At 35.8% G+C, this 22572-nt stretch overlaps 1 protein-coding gene across 3 annotated transcripts in view; it reads right to left on the bottom strand.

Annotated features, from left to right (window-relative positions):
• DLC1 (DLC1 Rho GTPase activating protein) overlaps positions 1-22572 on the bottom strand; it is a 209179-nt gene that overhangs the window by 115632 nt on the left and 70975 nt on the right. For all 3 annotated transcript variants that reach the window (XM_064418072.1, XM_064418073.1, XM_064418075.1), the window contains one exon: positions 9257-9290. In XM_064418072.1, the coding sequence (XP_064274142.1) occupies positions 9257-9290 (34 nt within the window). The remainder of the gene's footprint in view (positions 1-9256; positions 9291-22572) is intronic.

The following is a 22572-nucleotide window of genomic DNA, read 5'->3' as shown; positions in this document are numbered from 1 at the left end:
CAAACTCATGTGACTAGAATGATCATCTGCAGGAATAACTCCTTGCAGATTTATAGTTTAGAGACCATTTGGCAGTTTTGTCTATCAAGAAACTTTTTTCCATTACTTCTTGATTTGTAATACTTACAAATTAAGCAATCATTTCAAGTAGTTATCTGATTCTTTCCTAAAATGTCATGAAGGGGAAATTCACTAACAGTCAAAATTAAAGAGAAGTAGATTGACAGAGTTAATAAAGCATGAGGCAAGTGAGTGACTTTGCATATAAGAATAGTACACGAGTGTATTTTAATGACCATGGGCATCTATCACATATTACAGAACCAGCATTGGATTCAATTGCCATTTCCTGATATGTGCAAAAGCAATCTAATTTTACAAGAGTGTTTGGAGAGAAGATTTTGAGAAAATGGTTAAACTTGATGACTAGATATCACAAGGTATTTAAAATCTTCAGGATGAGGAAAACCACTTTTTGTCAGTGTAGTTGGTATCTTTCATTTTATAGATAATAAAAGGTCTAGCTGCTCAGGCTGAACACACTATGGGCAGAAGCCAACATTCTCTCAAATATGACTTGCTATAGCAGAAGACAGAGCACAGGTTGACATTTCCATCAAGTTAAAAAGAAACCTCTTTTCTAGGGTCTAAGCCACCTGTGACACTGCAGTTACATCCAGACCTATCATTGTCCTGCCAAGGATGGTTCTGCATCAGGAAGACACTTTACCTCCAGGTGTGCCTTGTCCAAAGTGTGCTTTTGGGTGTCTCTCTCTGAAAACCTGCATTTTCAGCATGTCCTTTGAGAAATGTAAATAATCATGTCACAGAATCACAGATAAATAATCATGTATTCTCATTAGAAATCTAAGATCTCTTTCTTTTCCCTAAGAATTTTTAATAGCAACTTCTTATTCTAATAAAGTGAGCATGTAAGTACCTCAAGCATATAAGCAACAAAAAACAAGCTCCTGTTCCAGTGGTTTGGAACTGAAACAATTTCTTACCCTTCTGTTTTTACAGACACAAAAAGAGGTTATCTTGTTACACTTAATTTTAAGTCTCTAAGCTCTTCATATTAAACATTGTTTAAAATTGTTCAACTTTTTTTTTGGTTCATCTTCAACAACTCTGAAACAATTCAGCAGTTCAAGTCCTATTTTCAAATATGAACACAGGAGAATAATATATTCCAAATGTTTTGGATGTTGTCTAGGAACCCAAAGAAGCAAAGAAGAGCATCTTACATTTTTCAGAGATGACTAGGTATCATCATAATTTTGTGCCACATGCAGACTTTACTGCCCAGAAGTAACCTTGACAGAGAATTGGTGCAAAATTAGCAGGTGTCAAAGAGAGCTTGTTTTTCATCTTCAGGTATCTAAATAACTATTAAAATTTAGTCAAAATTAAATTTAAAATTTAGCTGTAGGCACCTCAGCTTTTCAGAAGCTGCCTCTATTTCTGGACGCTGAAAAAGAAAAACCATCACCTGATTTCCAAATCAACAGTCACATCATTACTTTGGAAACCATGACCTAATGACTGCATGTCAGTATCAATTAGGACCAAGTGAACTAGTTTATATTTCATTTGAATCAACACGTCTTTGCCATGAACTCAGTCTGAAGAAAATTAGCCTAGAAATAACTTGATTAATTGGTTATCACCATTCTCTGTTATACTTGTTATAGCCAAAAAAGGGAGGAAAGAGCAACTTGATTATGTTTGATATAAAAGCTATTTTTGGTCAGGGACTACTTCTTTTAGAATGTTTCTGATGTCCAGTTCAAAAGGAGACTACAATGTGGCCTAGGTAATATAAATGCTACCCAGTCACTGTGTAACTGATACCTAACTTTATACTGAGAAGCCACTTGATTAAAATTAATTATATGACAGTAACCAGAATATACTGAATACCAGTTCACAGTCTGTTTGGTGATGTTCTATAATCTGGACATATTATGATTACTTATAATGTAATACAAAATTGAATTGACTGAAAGAAACAAATTCCTGGGTTTCCTGCTCTCTTTTCTGTTTTGAAAACAAAGAGCACAATTTCCACAATATTTTTGTTCGTAGGTTGGGATTTTACAGTCTGTAAGGATGGATAAATAAATGATAAAAACTGGCTGGAGAGCGGCTCTATGGAAAAGGCCCTGGGGTGTTGGCAGACCGTGAGCTGTGCATGAGCCAGCAGTGTGCCCTGGCAGTAAAATGAGCTAGCAGCAGCCTGGGATGGATCAATAAAAGCATGGCCTGTAGATGGAGGGAAGGGATTATCTCTCTCTATGCAGTGCTTGTGAGACCACACCTGTGACAGTGAGTCCAGTTTCAGGATGCTCCCAACACAAGAAGGGCATTGACAAAAGGGATGTGCAGGGGAGAGGCACCGTGTGGGACAGGGTCTGAATCACTCGGCCAAGGCTGAGCCGAGGCTGTAGGACTGTTCATCCTGCAGAGATGGCTTTGGGGTCCTACCAGCAGCTTCCCAGGACTTCACAGCAGGCAACAAGCAGATGGAGCTGGGCTCTTCATATTGTGCATGTGAGGATGAGAGCAGAGGAAACAAGAGGCATAAACTGAAACCAGAAAGGACCAGGCTGGACATCAGGAAAATGTCTCCCCTGTGGAGACAAGACAACAGTGGAGCACGTAGCCTACAGAGATTGCACAGGCTCTGTTCTTGGAAGTGTTCAAAACTGGACTGGACTTGAGCCATCTTGTCTGAACTCAGAGCTGGCCTGCTTGAACAGAAATTTGGAGAAAGAACCTCCAAAGAGAGTTATTCTTTTTTTAACTGTACTTCATTAAGAGGTGATAAAGTCTCTTATATATTCTTATAATATATCAATCTGTGATGAAATATTATTAATATAAAATATCTTTAAAATAATTAAATGCTAATTATTGTGTTGTTTTTGTAATCACATAATTTCTGTGATAAAAGCAACTTGTATTAAATAGGGAAGCACATGTTGCCTTAGAAACACATTGGATTGAAAGGTTTAGCATGATGGCTGGGAGCAGTAATCACTCAGCTGGTATTATATGAAGTTTTATTCCTATCAGGGAACTATCTTGATTTGAATAAGGTAATTTCATTACTTAAGAAAAGACATTAAACTGGCAGAGAAATCAATATTTGATTGCTCACCACAGGAATACAAGGAACTTGGGCACAGCTTTTCTCCTCTAAAATGAAAAAGGACATTTGAATATTTATCAAATAAATATTTAAAGTTGTTTTCACAATTAATGAAATCATCGAGGAGCCTAGAAAGATATTATAAGTAAAAGTGTCCGATAAAGTATATGTATGTATAATACAATGTAAAAATAATGGCCTAGCCCTGTTACTAGCCTGAAATAGTACAGTTAAGCTTCTTTCTCTAAGCATTTAAAGATATAAGTAAATGAGATTATATTAAAGATATGAAAAAATTAAACTCCTTTGAAGATAACAACAGTATATTTTGATTTAAGAAGCTCTTCCAAACAATGTAAAAGCAGGTCCATACTAATGGCTCATACTTTCTCCACAAAGCAGGTGGGGAAAGAAAATAGAAGGTTACTGAGGAATTTTGTGCACAACAGGTTCTGCTAGTTCCCAGATACTTAATCATTATAAAGCTTTTTAATGGAAATAGTTTTTGCCTTCCATAAAGCATCTGTTTTCCTGTCTAGGCTGGTACCTGAACTTTTGTGTCCTTCTCCAATGGTGCACAGCCTTCTTATCACTGGCTCCCCTCAGAGCACATTCACACTACCTGGCCCTAGCCTGCACTCTTTAAGACTAGCAAAAGTAATATACCAGAAGCAACCATGAGGTTTTTTTAGGCATCATCCTGCTCCTAGTGCATTTAGCATGGTTTAAAGGGGGTTTTTGTACAAAAGCTGCAGTCCTAGGACCTCCTGGTTCCTCCAAAACTTAAAGAAAATTGCAACAGCACCTTTGGCTTCACACACTGCTGTGTGGATTTTAAAGTTTGTATGTTTATGCCCACATGCCAGTGAATATGGTATGACTTTTAAAAGTGAAGTAATCTATTCAGAAGAACAACTACACTAGTGTGTGGTTAATAAGCCACTAAAAATCAAATACCAAAAATCCTGACATCAGCTATTTTACTGCATTTAGAAAAAAATAAAGAAAACCAAACAACCAAAAATTATTAGGAATCTTAGCAGAAAAGGTCAGCTTTCAATATCTATTGGCATCATCATTTTTTCTAGTAATAAAATGAATAGCAATAGAATAAAAATATATCTATTAACATCTATTAGTGTTTGGCAATCATCCATGCATTTTCTAGCAGAGCTTCTATAACTGTTTTTCAGTATGACAGATTGAAGTATGAGTGCTCCCCGGCATTGTTATTTAGGAAACAAATACCAAATTTTATAACTGTTGCAACATTTACAATAAAAAAGAAGTACCTAACTAGAAGCTTGTACTTCATACTAAGGTCTCACAAAAACTCTAGTAAGACTGTTCTTCTAAAACCAGATAAAACACTTGCTAAGTCGAACAATTAATAATTCATTTTGCCTAGTTTATTTTACAATACTGGCTAGAGTTATTGTAAGGCAGCCAGAAAACTAGTAACTGTGCCAATTACCTTGTATTTCTCTCCAGTTTATGTGGAAATTGACATCTTGTAGCCAAATTGAATTTTGTAATGTTTGCTCTAGGTTCAAAACAGTTTATATATGCATGAGCTCTTAACGACTTTATGAAAACAGAGCATCTAGTGAATACTGCTCAGAGAAAGAATTGCTTTCTCTGGATGTAGAATAAGTTTATAAAATCTAGTGAAGATTTTATTTTTTTCCCTTTTGATTAGAGCTGAAGTTAAATTAAATGGAATGAAAAGACCTCTACCTAATGAGCCAAGCATTTGGTCTTTTATGTGCCTTGTTACAGGGCAGTGAACCCGTTGTGCTGGATTTTCCAGGTCCTCCTGCTGTGAATTCTCACAGGCAGCTGACCCACCTTGTCATCACTCCCTCACCTCCTGTTCTGCAGCTCATCTCACCATGGGGCTGAGCACCAAGTGTCCTCTGCTGCCTGACACTGGCAATAAGAGCCTTTGAGAGGAAAAACCCTGCCATTAAGGCCTCTTTAATAATCTCTGTATTTGTCTTCCTTCTGAATCCAAAGACAATCAGGAAAATTAACACCAAAGGAGAATAGAACCTGTACTTCATTAAATAGTGTCTGGCAGAAATCTAGAATATATGCAGGAAAAAAAAAGAGTTGTTCATTGTTAGGCCAATATTTTAATACTGACACTGGGGAGCCTTCAAGAACTGTATGCCGGCAAGAGATCCACTGATGCTGCTGTTTTTTACTGTGCTTCATGTCGTATCCTCTTGTTTTGCTGATCACCAAAACACAGATAAGAAATGGACTGTCAAATCTGTTGTACTTTGAATTACGGTCTGACACTTTTATTTGTGCTGAAGTAGATTTCTCTAACGCACTGGTCAGAGAGAATACTGAGATTTACCCAAAAAGGCTATGCACTTTTTCCACAGTATATTTTCAAAGCACAAGGGAATATTTTGATAGAGTCATGAAAACTCAAAAGCATGTTCAATTGCTATTCTCACTTAAAAGAACTTTATTATAATGCTGAACATTATGGACCAAAGGTGTTAATATTTACTTAAAATTTGTTTAGGGCTAGACTAAACCTTCTGCCCTGTTTATTGACAGCACATAGTTCCATCACCTCAAGAGAAATAAGCTGTGCTAGTCTGTGACCAGATGTGCATATTTGCTCTGCCTCTCCCACTGGCTCTGTTGTAGCAATGTTTCTAAGCCGCAAACAGAGTTCACTATTCCCTACAAATATTTGAGGATAAATTGGGAAAGCATGAAGCAGGTACACAAAGAGACTTAGGCAATAATTCTAATATTGGCTTAAAGTCATTTCACCTTTGTTTTGGGAACACTGCTCCAGAAACAGAAGTCAGCACTGAACTAGGAAGCTCACAGTGGATTCATTGTACTGAATTTTGGTATGTGTGTCAGGACCTGTCTCGACTCTACAGTTAGAGGAGAGTTAACTGATACCATTCATGAAGTCTCATGTGTGAATCGCATCAGTAAAACAGATTCTGATATGCAGCCATGTGAACCAAAGGTTCAGATGCTGATTATTTTTAGACCCTAAAGGGAGTCAACACTACAAACCCAGGCACATTATTGACAGGTGTGCTAAATTCTCCATCCTTCTAATATCTTCACAGTTTTTGTACAGAATTGGAGAATATAAATCACAACAGTCAGCAAGGTGAGCAAAGGAATGCTAAGATGTAATTTACTCAAAAGAAAAACAAATTAATCTGAAAAAATGGTGTTTTGAGTCTTGTTTCTGGCTTGCATTCTTAATGTAGGTGCCAACATTACTAGTCCTGAGTCATCTCTTGGCTTGAGCCACCATTTTCTCTGACTGTGCAAACTGCTTGATCTTAACTTCTACCTCAAAATATTATTTTGAAAGATTTATTTTTGCAACATTTCCAGAAATGTCAACAATATTGAGACTTCTTAAAAATGCATTACTCAGAAATAGCTGATGCCACAGTACATCATTTGCAATGCCCTAATTCACACAAGTGGAAGCAATCGGGTACGTGTTTAGGCATGACCAACGTTCTGCTCAATATACTGATCACTTATAGATTTTTGCCAAAGGCACTTTGCAATTACATGTTTTATGGCGCTTTCCACTATAAAAAAAAATTGTTATGCAACTCTTGAGCTATTAATTGACAAAAGCAACAATGTTTTCAGATATTTGGCTTTGCTCCAAATCTAAAAATGGTATGTGAGCGTTTTGGGTTTTTTTGATAAATACTCCATCTTATGGAGTTTGTGTTTGATGTCAAAATTTACTGCTTGTTGGAAAATATATAAAATTGAAAAAAATATTTCATTTAAAGGATTAAAAAATGCTATAAACATACGCAGTAATGTGTGAAATCTAAGCTGCTTAGGCAGCTTAGTCCATTTAAGGATCTAAATGTTTGGTTGCCTATAAGAAAAACATTTGAAAATATCAAGGTACCTGGAGTCAACAGAATATAAAGTCTTGTTAAGACAGGGTTTTATTTCTGTACATATAAAATTTCTAAACTAGAAACATTGTAATAACAACCTTTCTACTTTCTTGCATTTCTTATTCCAGTCCCAGATGGAATCAAATAGTAGCAACTAGAAAAGAGGGACTTAGAAGAGAATATTAGTTCCAATTCTCAAAATGAGAAAAGATGTTTCACTAGAAATTTTGAGTGCATTTCTATCCAGTTGTAAATACAATGCCATTCAGTCTCTTTACCAGCACAGTTATTAACTTTGCCAGCAATAAAATAAACAAATTCTTTTTGCTCTGTAATGTTTTGTGATATGTTTTAGTTTGCTTATGATAATATAAACTAGACAACTTTAGATTGTCGTTATTTCCAAATAAATATCAAAATTAGTATTTCTTTTGTTCTCTTACAGCAGACAAGAAAATATATTATTTTGAAGGCTTTCACACTTTAGGTATATTTTTGTCATTCATGACTATAGGTAATGGCATTCTGGTGAAGTGAAAGCAGCAATGATCAAATACTGGCAAGTTACCCTTGCAAAACATGGGATCTGACTGTCTGAATCAAGATCCAATTGCATTTAACTAAAATAACACTTCCTGCCCCTAGAACCAAGTGATTAGGCCTGATCTTAATAATCCTCTTCCTCATGCATTCTCAATATTGCAAAATAACCCATCACAACCTCAGTATCTCCTGAGATGTAGGGTTTAATGAAAGCCAAAACTGATTAAAAGGCAGCCATATATTCCTTCTCAGTTTAGCTTGTGCTCATGTGCATGGAAATGTCAGCAAACTGGCATCATGTGGCATGAAGTTCCACTTAATATTTGTAATTAATATTGAATATAATACTGTCCACAGAAAAACACAGCACAGGAGTCTGACTGGAAAGAAGGAAAAGAGAGAGAGGCTTATATGCATATGTACAGGTTATGAAGTGTACGGCAAAAATACATTCATTTTATATCATTACCAACACTGACATGATAAGTAGTTTTGACACCAAAAAATTAAGCATAGATCTTTGACTTTTATTTGAAAATAGTTACAAATGGTATGACCAGTTATAATCAGTTTGCATGTTTTGACATAATTTACAACCTCAGGAAAAGAAACACCAAATAATTCTGCCTATGAAATCTATAAAGAAAAATCTTATTAAATATGGGTCAGAGTTTGGGAATTATTTCTGAACATCAACAGCTAAAGCAGCAACATCCTGAGCAGACAGGTCCACAGCTTTTACAGTACTGACTGTTACTGTGGGCATTTTCTGAAATATTTTTTTAACCTGTTCCTCTCCCCTGATAAGGAGACATCACCAATGTCATGCAAGAAAACATCACCAATAAAAAACAGACATAAATCTGAATGCCATGTGGCATTTGGATATTTTGAGGTATTTTTCAAGCTATGTTCAAAGTACAGTAGCAAATTATCAATTAAAATAAAAGACAAGCAACCAACAGTGATTCTCAAGAGTGATAGTGCTGAGTTCCCTAGTGTTTATTACAAGAATTTGACAGTGTCTAGCAGGCAATCAGTAAAAGATTTCACATAGCAATACCGAAGCACATATAGTGTCCAGAGGACACATATAACAGAAAAGAACAGAAAAACAAATTTTCAATATTCTAGAAGTACTTAGCCAAAACAAATGTTGTAATCTCCAGTGAAAATACTGCAGGTAACAGAAATTTCTTGCCATATATAAAGATAGACAATAAAGCTTACACCAAATCAAAAGTCAAAATTCAACTGACTTGAGAAAACCCACTTGCATCCATGTTTGTTAATTGAGACATCTAATAAATCATAATACATGTTAACACCAAATAACAAATTAGTAACTACAGGAATACTGATATGTAAGGAGCAGCTGCAATTCAACTTTGTAGGACACTTTCAAACATCCTTATTAATATAACTCAGAAAACTGGACTGCATTTTAGAAAAAGAAATTATGCTATTCAGGGAACAACAGATTCCCTTTATACAGACATTGGTGAAATCTGCAATCCTATATGTTTGAAAGCCCACAGCTGAAGCATGTCTTTTATCACTTAGTTAAGTAACAGGGTATTCCAAATACCAACATTTCCAAACATGGAAATGACAAAATGAGCAAATATTTACTCACCAGCCTTCTCCTTCTCTGAAATAACTGGCATAGCCTGGAAGAAAAAAAAAAATTACCACTATTAAAAAAATATTAGGGAGTATTTAGGGGATACCAGTAATATTAGGGGAACATTATGAAATCTTGAGGTAAATTTTGTGAGTGTCTACAAGATCTGGAAAAAACTGCAGTCTCACCGTGTTAAGCACTCTGGAGAGAAACATACAGTTCCCATTTGAGTGTCTTACAATCTATTGAGAAAGTAATTACCACTAGAAAGAGCTAGGAGAGAAGGGAGGAGATGGAGTTAATAAGATATTATGATTACATTTTGAAGTAATCATCCTAAGAACACACAATCACAAAATTCCACTGGGAAATTACTTCATAAATTTGAGGGAGGAAAACAAAATCTGTGTGGCTGAAGATTAGACAGAAATGCCAAATCCCTCTTCTGTAGGCTCAAATATGTGCTGTTCTATAACATACCAGTTTCTTACTTTTTGTGTAAATTTTCAGAGACAAGTATATAGAATTGTTTTTATATTGGCTGTAATTGTTTCTGGACTTGGAAAATTATATGAGACTTCTTTTTTTTGCAATGTTTAATATTATACTTTTCTTTCAGACTAATATAGAAGAACTTTCTCAGTGTATTTTTCCTAAAAAAATGAGGTTATAGATTGAATGAACAGTAAAGTGAAGTTTATATGTCAAAAATATGAAAAGAATTTTAAAATGTGCATATAGGATACAGGTAAGAAAGGCTGGATGAGAAATTGATTGGGAATACAGTGTATGCAGAGCTGCCTCATGAGTTAAGGTATCAATTTTGCCTCCTTCTCACTTATGTTAGCCTAGCCTTTATTCAGCAGATATTCCTGCTGCAGATTCAAAGAAAAAGAAAAAGGAGAGAGATGGACAGAAATAAAGCAACCAGCTTCAGTCTTACTATAGAATTTCTCAAAACAGACTTTGCAATTTTAATTTCATTTGATTTGTCCTATTGTATACAATAGTGCTTCATAGAAATTTCTGGGTCAAATTTCAACAAAATTTGTACTAGAACATGTCTTAGATGTTATACATTAATATATGCCTTTTGTGATTCTTTCTGTTTCACCTGTACTCTGTCTGGCTAAATGTGTGTTGGTTGATTTTGACATTCAAAAATATTACACAACCAGACTAATATTATTCAAACCAAAAATAGTTTCTTGCTGGAAAAGCATTTTCCCTGCATTCTACAAACATATTTGTTCAGAAGAAGGATCAGTAATGCAACAAAGCCTGAAGAAACTAGACTAAGAAAAATTAACATGCCAAAGAAACAATAAAATCACAGAGTGAATCAAGGTCTTAGTTTCAAAAAAAGAAAAAGTATATAATACATGAATTTTTATAAAAAGTTGATATGATTTTAAAAATTGTCTTTCCCACACTTAAGTGGTTGCATTGGCTAAGATAATTAAGCAAATAAGAAAGAAAAGCTCAGATTCACTATTCACACTAATCCAAGAAGGAAATTTGTAAAGACAGAACTTTGTAAAAGGAGAAGGTGAGAAAGAAACATACAGGAAAAAAAGACCCCTTAATGGCACAAGAAAGAAAGAGAGAACATTAGCGTGAATCAAATGGGAGGGTTGGGATAAAAGAAGGAAAGATGGGAACAGGTTATCATCACACTTTAATGTTGAGTTTTGTTAGCTAGAAAAGGTATGACGGCTTCCTCTAAGAAGAGCTTAGAGAACACTGAAGTGGCTGAAGATGTGGCAACCAAGAGTGTCTGCACTGAAATCACAAGCAGTGTCATGGAAAAGAGATAACAATTTGATGTGGACAGCCTCTGGGAGGCTGAAATGCAAAGCCAAGAGGAACAGCTCAGAGGAAGCAGTTTCAGGACTCCATGGGGATATGATAATGACAAATAGAGAAGATGATTTTCTGCTGGCTTTATGATAGACTTGAATGGACTTTGGTCATGTTTACTATTGCACCATGAGTCACTGGCAGTGCCTTTAGACTGAATGAATTTGTCCTAAAATGCTGTCATCATCATTCACATCAACTTGTAGATTTTTGTTCATATTGGCATATCAGATTTAGATATTGTTAATAATGCCATTGGTCACATCAATTTATTTCCTGGAAATATACAGTATTTATAACTGATGATCTTTAAAACCTGTTGATGTACAATGAAATATACATTTTAGTGAATTTGTTAAATGGCAGTCTTAAAGATTGCTAGGGTTTAATTGCAGGAAATACATAAAACAATCAAGCCTCAGGGCAGATGTGGAAGTCACAAAATTTCTATTTCTGTTTAGTAGAATGAAGAAGCACTTTAAGTTCCAGAAAATTGAAAGGCAGAGTGAGGTAGATTGCTTTCAAATATCTGTTTTCTAGAGTGCAGTGCTTCTGAATTAAGATCTAAAATGAGCTAAAAGTTTAATCAGGACATTCTTTTGCTCCTCAAATGCTGAAAGAAAGCAGCCAAAATGGACATAGCATCTCTTGAAAATTTAAAATAAAGTAAATCATGAGTAAATCTTGCTGAACAAGATCTCAGACAGTCCTCCTATTGTTTAGGTTTTTGTTAATACAGCTACACATACTGCTTACATGCTGCCCAGTGGGAAAACATGATTGTTACTTATGAGAAATGCTCTCATCTTCAGTACAGTTTTGAATTCACTGGAGACCTTCCAATGAGTTCCATATGTTCCAAATGAATTGCATTCCCAGGAAGTGATTTAACATTTCTGGCAATAGAGCAATTAAACCGGATTTTCCTGCTTGACCAGATGGGTTCACTGTAACTTCACATTATTTCTCACTCTCCTCGCAGAACCGAAGAGCTGGACTAACAATTTCTGTATGATCAGATCACATGTGTTTTAGAAAAAAACAGACACATATCCTTCAAAGATTTCAACAAACATCTCCAAAACTCAGACTCCTTTCTTTGTTTCTAATAGTATGTGTTCTTAGCAACACCAAGAAAGAAAAGCAAACAAAAAAGGAGAGAAAAAGAGGAAAAAACTAGACCACTGCTGAAATATATTCAACTTTTTCTTCCAAATTAGATGATGGGATTTTTAAATTAGGAAAATCTTACTTGAAATGTTATGTGAAATTTCTGTGTGCATCCTTGCTGTATTGCAACTGTGTCACTGAAAATATACTGTGTGTGCAAATCTGACGGTAAAGTGTATGTCAAAGGCTGTAGAATGATAGAATAGTTTGAGCTAGCAGGGACATTTAGAGGTTACCCCTCTGCAATGAGCAAGGACATCTTGAACTAGATCAGGTTGCTCAGAACACAGTCTAACCTGACCATGCATGTTTCCAGGGATGGGGCATCTATCACCTGTCTGGGAAACGTCCTTCAGTATTTCACCATCCTCATTCTAAAAAAGTTATTCCTTATATCTAATTTAAATCCACCCTCTTTTCAACACCATTGCCCTGCCAAAAATTGTGCCCTCTTTCTTATAAGCTGTATCTTTGTTTCCTTATCTTTCCTAATCTTTCTTATAAGCCCCCTTTAGGTACTTAAAGCCACAATGAGGCCTTCTCTTCTCCATGCTGACCAACCCCAGCCTTTCCTCAACCTTTCCTCACAGGAGAGGCACTCCAGCCCTCTCACCATCATCATGGCCTTAATCTGGGCTCCAGCAGGTCCATGTCCATGTGCTGGGGACCACAGGGCTGGACAAATTGCTGCAGGTGGGGTCTCACCAGAGCAGAGGGACAGAATCCCCTCCCTGCCCTGCTGCCCACGCTGCTCTGGATGCAGCCCAGGACACATTTGGCTCTCTGGGCTGTGAGTGCCCATGGCTGGGTCATGTCCAGCCTCTCACCCACCAGCACCCCTAAGTCCTTCTTGGCAGGACTGCTCTTGATCTGTCCATTCCCCAGACAGAGAATTCTATTTCACTAAACAAGATGTAGTTTGTATCCTAAAACTGATGTCAAAAATGTTCAGACAGAAAACAAATTTTAAGCACTATTCTGTTTATCATAAATCAGACTATGTTCTGAATAATCTGGACTAATAGACTGTTAATTTTATTTTATTTAGAAGGTATGTGCCAATTTTTAAAATTTGGATAAGTAGTAATTAAAAATTAACTGGGTTGTTTCACAAAAGAAAAAAGTCCATGATCATCAGATGGTTTGGAATTGGGAAATACTGCAGTCCATAAGCAGAATTTTTCTAAGTAATATATTCCCATTACACTAAAACACTGAATAAGTATCTCTACTGGTAAATTCTGATATTTTGAAATGAAATCCTTTCATGTTAATGAATGACATTAAGAGAGCAAACACATTGAAAACCTTTCAAAAATTCTAATTAATTTAAAGTGCATAACATTTTGGTATTTGCATTGAAAAAAAATATTAGCAGTAATATAAGAAAAAAAACCAGTAAGGATTAGTTTATCATTCAGGCTTATTTACAAAACATTTTATTAAACTGGCAGCTTTTAAGTCTAAGGGGTTTTTTTTCCCATCTGGATGAGGAAAGAGAAAAAATAAAACCATCAACTTTCAGTACAGACTAGCTTTAGAAGGGGAATTTAGCAAGTTTTTTCTTTGTGGTCTTTAATTTTACTGTAGAGCGGAAGGCAATTAAAGTCCACCCAGCAATAAAGCTGCATAAATAATCTCATTTTTAAAAAGAAATTAATGTCACAGAAATTAATGTGTCTTGCTAAATTTATGACAACACTGTGAATTTACATCTAGTGGAAGTTCAAAGCTGTATGCTTGCCTGCATGTGCTGTCCTCCAGTTTCTCTATACTTTGTTTTCTGACTGGATATTTCAGTTTGCTCAAGCCTCTTTATGCCATTCAGGTCATGCACAGAGACCTCTTCTAGTTAGTGCTGGGTGGTTGGCAGCTCTCCTTCCATGAGGCAATTGCCAAAAGCCTTCATTTAGGGTGGTCTGGTAATTTCCCCTGTCTGTGTCATTCAGCTGGCAGAGTGTGACTAGTTGGAATGGAAGCACAGAACCAGGATGCAGGATAGCTGCCTTGTGCTCTGTCTGGTGTTATCACAGGCTTCCCATAGATCAGGGTAAGCTCCCCATGCTCTGAAATCTGCCAGGACCACATGAAGCTGGTTCATATGACAGATAAGGCAAAAGCCTGTCTGCAGCTGTCCAGACCATTAAGTAGATTTTGGCCATAATAAAGTAGTAATTTCTTTCTTTACAGAGATATTAAAGATTTCACAGCAGCATCTGGGGATTCCTGAATACCCCAAGAGTTACTGCCACACATTTTGCAAGAAACATTTTTTTTTCAAATTAGCAATTGCTAGACCTCAACCTCTTTATATATAAGGACTCAACTTGAAATAAAAGCAAAGTTTTAACATCACAGGAGTTCATGAAATAAGGAATTCGATTTCTCTGGGATGGACATATAATACCTGAAAATGGGATTAGTTAAATTTTAATTCAACGTTGAGGAACAGTTATATAGCTTTCAGTAATAACAAAAATCTGCTCTTCCTTCCATTCCCCCAAGCATATGTATCTCTTCCCTAAAAAAACCTATAACTTGAACATTAACACCAAAGCTGAGATGTGACACACTATGTCTAGAACTGGAGCAGCCCCAAGAGTGTTCATGCTTTTCATCAATCACCAGCTGTTCTATTAAGATTCATTTACACAGAGAGCTTTTTCCCAAGCTTACAAGTAACTTTTTGGCTAATATTTATCTTATAAAACCTTTTACAATAACAAACATATCAATAAACCCTGCAACACTGGCAAAACTGAACCAGAAGGCATGCAGCTCTATAAGACAACAGTAAAAGATATTTAGAGTCTCATGTTTCACATTAGCTTCAACATCATGTAATGTCTACAAATGTGATTTTGTCTTAAAGCCCTGGAGTCTGAGGAATGCTCCTATGTGGCTGATGGGAATCCCATGTGATTTCAGTTTCTACTCATCCCCCTATATATAATACTTACAACCACAGAACATGTTTCATGTAAACAAAATATTCATAGTATCGTGATGATAGAAGTTAAAATCTGTTACATGATGAATCCAAGTTACAAATCAACTGTGAACACCTACTTGCATAATAAAATGGAATTTAAAATCCTGCAATTCCTGTCTTTCCTTAATCATGTCAATGAAAACAAGGGAGTCTTTTGCCCTTCATCCTGAGAAAAGCAAGTCACTTTTACTAATTTTGAAGGGTGCAGATATGAAAATGAGGAAATTGACCCCTTGGCTGCCAGTGCCAGAATATATCATAACACTGATGCTGCATCTTCATGAGCTAATTGAAAAAAGCTTAGCTGTAGAAATCATCAGCTATGTAAGTGAGCACTCTGATTCTAATAATCTTTCTGACACTCAGCCCAAATTCAGTGGTTGATTGCCACCTACATTTTTTGTATTCCACTACTATCTTTCTTCTGGATTTAGATATCACTGACGGTAGTGGCCATAATCCTGCAATAGTTTCTGGAACATTATGTATGAAGTACTGGTACTTCATACATAATGAAGAGACCTCACTGTGTTCAGCTTGAAATTCTGCAAAAGAAAATCAGTTGTAGAGCATTGTAGCAGCAGACACCTACTGAGAGAGCAGCATCTATTGAGATTTACTAAGATTCATCCTGTGTGAGTTTGAGCTCTTGAATCTCTGCAGATAATCCCAGCTGCAGAGCCTCTTCCCATTTTTAGCTACAGCAGACTATTACAACTGCTTGGAATTCTCTAAATAAATAAACTTAAAAAGCAAATCCCAAGAAGCTAGTTTTTAAAACATGGTATGTATGTTTTGGAATGAATCTTGATGCTTACACTCTCATGAGTATTCAGTCACTGTGATATTACTTTTGTTAGACCAGCTGGGAAAGGATCTAAAGCAGATTCTTCAGGAGGCTCTTGATCTTGAGCTTTATTTCAGGCATAAAAGAATAAATTACTACAAAAGTTACATTTCTTTTACAATGATGAAACCTTTACTTTCTGCAGAGCCTCACAGTACTTTGCTCAGATGTGCTGAAGGTGTGATGCTAATCATGGGGTGATGGAGACAGGAGAGGAGGAGCCTGCTGACAGAAACAGTGATGGGTTTGGGAGCATCAAGGGAGTGTTTGATTGATGGAAAAAAATACATCTAACTTTGCAAGGTAGCAGGGTTGAGCATAAGAGAGTAAGTGTCAAACTAATGTTTTTCAGCAAGTTATCACCAACCCTGATCAATGTGATATATATCATGTCTCTTTTTGGTTTACTAAAAGATAGAGAAACATAGATTAACATAAACCACCCTATTTTATTTTACAGTGAAAAGAAAAATGACAAGAACTAGAAGCACACAAGACGACAATGGTTGTATCTTGGGCAAGAGGTGGAGGTAAAAAGGAGTGGAACAAAAATTACAACATGCTACCTGGAATACTCCATATTCTTGGAATCTCAGCTTGTTCATGCTCCAACATGCACATGTAACAAGCATGAACTTAAAAAATAACCAAAAAACAATACTGCAATCTTACCAAGTCAGTATAATTCTAGGTCATTTAAAAGAAAATGAGATTAAATGATGTGAGTTCTTTTGCTCTTTGCATACCTAGTCTGTTAACCTTTAAATATTTGTCAAGGTTTTGGGGGACAGAATCAGTAAATCAAAACCATAGTTTTTGGATGTAAAGTAGAAATTTATGAAAAGAACCCAAAGACAGAAAAAAAACCCCAAAATCCTGTAAACATGAAAGCTTTTTTTTCCTGAAAAGAAATGGGTGCTTTGACTTCAAAAAGAGCATGTGGAAGGGATTAAAAATAGTTTTTTTGATCCATATATAAAAATGTAACCTCTAAAAAATACCCCAAGCCCTTGAAAATCATCTTTGGATGACAAAAGATTCATCAGCACAGCTGGTGTATGCTAAAAACCTAATCCCCTTTCCTTTCTTTAAGAAAAAAAATCCAATTGTATCCATTTCTATTTTTATATCAAAACTCTGTTAAAACTGAGTATCAAATTTCCTCTGCTCAAATTCCCCAATACCTGGTTCATCTGGTACAGTTAATAAATCAGGAAAGATATGTTTCATCTGCCATATAATTTCCTCAGCTGGAAGTACTACTGTAAGATCAGTACTCCACGTCTGTGATATGATCAACTCCTGTTACAGGTCTTCAGGGACTTTTAACACCTTGTTTAACTGAGTAATGCCTGAACTAACCTCTCCTGGTACATACCTACACAGAAAGACACCAGCACAGACAACACACAAGCCACATGTCTTCCATCTCTGCAAATTCCATTTTATTCTCAGGAACCATCAGCTAAGCTGCCATAGAAACACAGAAACCAAGAGAAATACATCTGGGAAGTTTTGCTCATGCTGCTGACATCTTTTAAAAACCTGGGAGGAAGGAGGAGCTTTGCAACTGTCTGCAGGGGATTCTGGGTTCCATTCAACATGTTAATAATCAGCTATGTGTGCTGCAGGTTAAAGTCAGGATGAGCTTACTGCACGGGTAAATGGCAGAGTAGTTATTCCTTTTCTTAGAGCAAGACTTCTGGAGATAGTTGTGGTGTGTCCCTAATACATCAATAGTAGTCTGATAATAATTTTTGCCTCTTAAAAATCTTACAAACATCTAATTTTTCTTATATTTAAAATGTGAAAAATAATGCTTTACCATTAAAAGAAATGTTTGAGGTCTTTGAAGTGCCTAAAAGCAATCTTTCAAATATTCTGGTTATCATGGTAGACTTTTCTATACCTCATGTATAAAAGTGTAGTATTTTACAAGATTAACACATAAAAAAGTTAATTTATTTTGAACACATACACGTTTTTCTTACAGTTACTAAGCTTTTAGCTTCTAAATGATCTAACATGCTATGTATTTCTGTAGGTTGCATTCTGATATTAAAATGTAGGAAGTTCCATATTTTAATTCAACTGTCTATAAGACTTTGATTTTTAGAATCAGTGAGAGTTAGAGTAGGCACAGCTCAATATACCATTGTGATGTATAAAAATGATATTGAAATTTTTATTTTATTTAACAGGTATAATAATATTGTATTTAAAGAATGGCCAACTAGAGCTGGTGAAGGTATGCTTTTTCTGAAAAATCCTTATTTTGTAAACTCTTTCATGAGATACTTAGGAATTGGAGATGCTTCAATAATGTCTTCATTTATCTAACATAAATTCCAAACATTTTTGTTTTTTATACATGATACATTTCTAATTCATGAGAAAAAAGAAATTGTTACTGATACAGAGCACAATACAGAGCTGTAGTAAGTGAAGCCTCAAGTTTGGGCAGCCTGGCTCGCAATCTTCCTGTCTGATTGTGCCTATTTCCTTTTTAAAGACACAGTTCTGTGTAGGCACATATGGACAGGCATAAAAGGTAACAAAAATCTACTCTTAAAATGCAGGGTTGCTATCAAAACTTACTAATTGCTACATTTAATATGGAGTGAGCCTTTTAAACTCCTTTCTTTTCCGAAAGTTCTAAAATTGTTCTTCTTTCAGGATTGCTTTATTTATTTTGTTCTGAATTTTATTTTTGGTTTCTGAGCAAAGAAGTATCTCATCAATGTCTGTGTTCCCACGCTATTCCCATGAAAATCTCACTCAGGCGTGCAGACAGATGCACTGCAGATCCTGAGAGTACTAAGAGGGTCCAATTCTGTGAAGTGCTGAGCATTTCCTGTGTTTCCCCAGCATCATGCCTAACTAGTGCAGCTTCCTCCTAAGTTTTTCCAACTTTCCCAAACTTTATGTGGCATATTACAAAAGTGTAGTTCACAGTTTCTAAGCTTTCAAAACTTTCCAGAGGGAAACAGCGCACAAGAGTCCAAGTATACTTTTGCTGTTCATACCAATACCAGTTCCCTGAGGAGAGTTTGAATTATTCTGTATTTTAGTTAAGAGGGACTATTACAAGTATGAAGCATTTTCTGCCAATACACTCTTGACTGAACCTTATGTTCACACTCAACTCTTCTAGAACCAATTTCTCACACACATTTAAAAATCCTGACCACTACAATAGTGCAAAAAAAACTCTAAAAGGCTACAAATTCCATTTCATCACACAAAAAGAAAAGGTGCTTTTTTAAAAGCACTTAGGCTGCTGACTGGTGGAGCAGATTTATGACAAAATAGCTGTATTTCATATAAGCAAGATTTTGTGGAAAGATTTATATGAGTAAGAGAAATACAAAAATTTTTATCCACCCATCTTAATCCTTAGTTTGTAAAATATAAATTTAAATTACCGGATGGCTGCAGGAAGGGTAGGTATCTCTTTAAAAAAACAATTTTATTCTTGTGTCTTGTCAGCAAAGTAAGTAGAAACATGACAGTGAAAATAAACTGTCCAACAAACAAACAAACAAAACAACAACACTGTAGCAATTCCTGCATGAGTCCTTGTTTTTCATTGGGAAGAATGGGAGAATGCAATACTCTTGGCCACTCATGTACTTTAGACCTTCAAACTAAACAACCTGAAGTCACTACATGAAGAAATGAGCTGTGCATGCAGCAAGCTGCAAAACTTGCTGTGTATCTCAAAACAGCAGTCTAAAATGAAAGTTTTATTTATATTTGCCTGTTTTTTAAGTAATGTAGTGGTAGCTGTGATAAGCTAACCCACAGATAAATTAGATCAAGATTTTTCAGTCTGCCTTTTTAATGCCTATTTCTCCATTGTTTTGTACTTCTATTTTAGTCAAAATTTGCACTGTTCTGATCACTTTTCATTGTCAAATTCTACTCCCTAAACTCAGAACCTCAACATGATTTGGAAAAGAGCGGAACATCCGATGTGAGAACCCAAAAGGTTAGGGACTATTTAGAGAAACTGAATGTATTCTGACCTGTGAAACTTAAGGAAATCTACCCAGGCATACTGAAAGAGATGGCTGATGTGATTGCAGGAAAACTTACATCAGTGGAAAACCATGACAGCTCTGGGGTGTTCCTGATGGCTGAGAAAAACTTACACCTCTATTCAAAGGAGGCGAAGAAACAATGACTCTAACCTTGTAAGCCCATCTTAGACCAGGGAAAGAGCACAGAGCAGACCTTGGAATCCATTACCAAAGACGTGAGTCGCAGGAAGGCAATTGGGAGCAATCAACAATTTACTAAGAACAAATCATCCTTGACCAACCTGATTTATCTTTCAAGATGTAATCACTGGCAATATGGACAAGAAGAGAGCAGATAATATACCTTAATTTTCATAAGATTTTCTACAGTGTCTCTCAAAATAGCCTCATTTGAAAGCTGGAATTATGAGCTGGAAGAACAGACAGTGAAATGGGTTGAAAGCAGTTTGGACTAACAATTTAAAATTGCCAAGCCGTTAAAACTGACATCTTTAGCTAAGGTATCTAGTTCAAAACCGCTTGTCTCTTAGAGTTTTTAGAATGTGGCAGAATAAATTTGTTCTGAGTTCCTAATGGAATCTGGATGCCCCTTTTAGATGCAGGAAAAAATGGCTGAGAAGATAATGCCAAATATCACTGAACACAGAAAATCAGTTCTGCACTCAGCCTGAGGAAAAAATAAAATTCTATGAAAACTGGAATAAATTATATTTCAGGGAGTTCCCCAAAATGCAAAGAGCTATTAGAAGCTGATATATCTCCGGCTATGTGCACTGAGTCCTACAAAGTGTAAGAATTTCTTGTGAAGACATCAAAGAAATGCATAAATTCAAGCCTGAAATCCAAGCAGGAAAAAGAGGGTGGCTCAAAGTATACCCTTACAATTGTTGCAGATGTGACAAATTGTCTCACAGTATTTTCCACAGACATCAAGAAAACAAATAATGGCAGCAGAAGAAGATGATGTTGCCATGAGCAGTAATAAGAAATTTCCGTGGGTTTCTAAGCAGTCTGGTCAATTTATGTTTGTGAGAATGTGACAGTATTTACAAGTGTACATAACCTCAAAGCTACATTTGAACAGGACTAAACAATCCAAACTTTCAGCTTAGTAAACACCACACAAAATACATGTATTTTAACACTTGCTGTCATGATTGGTATGAGTGTTATGAAACCTGAATATTCCTAACAAAGCAGTCCTGAAATCCTGGCACTAGAAGCATCTAGTTCTGGAGAAACCAGAAACTTGCTCCTATATACATAGAAACAATGCTGGGAAATAAATACCTTGCAGCACATTTCCTGGTATTTCTTCTTCTCCTATACTGAAAATTCCATAGTTAAGTTATTAGGAAGTTGAGACTTAGGAAAATATGTCACAAAAGATTGATTTAGTATTTTATTACTAGAGGGGCTCTTCAGAATAGCCTCTGTCTTCAACAGCTCTCTTCTCTCATATGAAGCTATAGAAAAGCTGCTGCAGCTACAGATTTCCAGCTTCCATTACAAAATAAAAAAGTTCTGAAAGCAGTTAGATACTGTTCAGACCATCACTGATTAAAAAGTATTGAAAGTGCTGAAAATTATCACTTCCTGTTATTCCTATTTCTTTTTCAAGTTAACTATACCCATGTATTGTAAAATTGAGAGGATTTCAACATTGTAATTAGCTTCTCTTCTCTTCTCTTCTCTTCTCTTCTCTTCTCTTCTCTTCTCTTCTCTTCTCTTCTCTTCTCTTCTCTTCTCTTCTCTTCTCTTCTCTTCTCTTCTCTTCTCTTCTCTTCTCTTCCTCTTCTTTTTTTCTTTCCCTCTCACAAAAATTGCATGAAACAAAGTAGAAGAGAGCAGCTATTCTGATCTCTACGTCTTATAGACAAATGTCTACCATGCATTAAAGAAGTAGTCTTCAGGAGAGGTTCAGGTTGCAGGTCAAAAGTTAATCTATTTAATTTATTAAATTAATTTAAATAATCCAGATAGGAAAAAAAGGTAGAAATGTTTTTGGTAGAACATTATGATGAAGGGAAAGAAAAATAAATCAGTATTTCACCTGGTTGTATCTAGCGAGTCCTCTTGTAGATTTGTTTAATAATGTGATTGCATGCTAAACAGAAGAGTCTTCATACCATCCCTGGGCTTCTCTGGTCTGTATCTTATTTTATTTATGATGAATACTTCAGACAAAGGTACAGCCTGCCTTTTGTCCTTTGGAAACCCCTGACTAGCTGGGGATATTCATTCTGTTCCAATGTCTAGAGGTCACGAAATAAAGTGTGAGCTTTTATTTTAGTTCTTATTTTCCTGAAAATCTAAAGCAAGGAAATTGCTGACATACTGAGTCATGAACAAATCTCAATCTTTTCATAACCTAAGAAAGAAAGTACTGTGGATGGGAAGTGTTGGAACAAGAGAG

Source organism: Passer domesticus, chromosome 4 (assembly GCF_036417665.1).
Source record: "Passer domesticus isolate bPasDom1 chromosome 4, bPasDom1.hap1, whole genome shotgun sequence".
Taxonomy (NCBI): domain Eukaryota; kingdom Metazoa; phylum Chordata; class Aves; order Passeriformes; family Passeridae; genus Passer; species Passer domesticus.
This window is presented reverse-complemented; position numbering and strand designations above follow the sequence as displayed.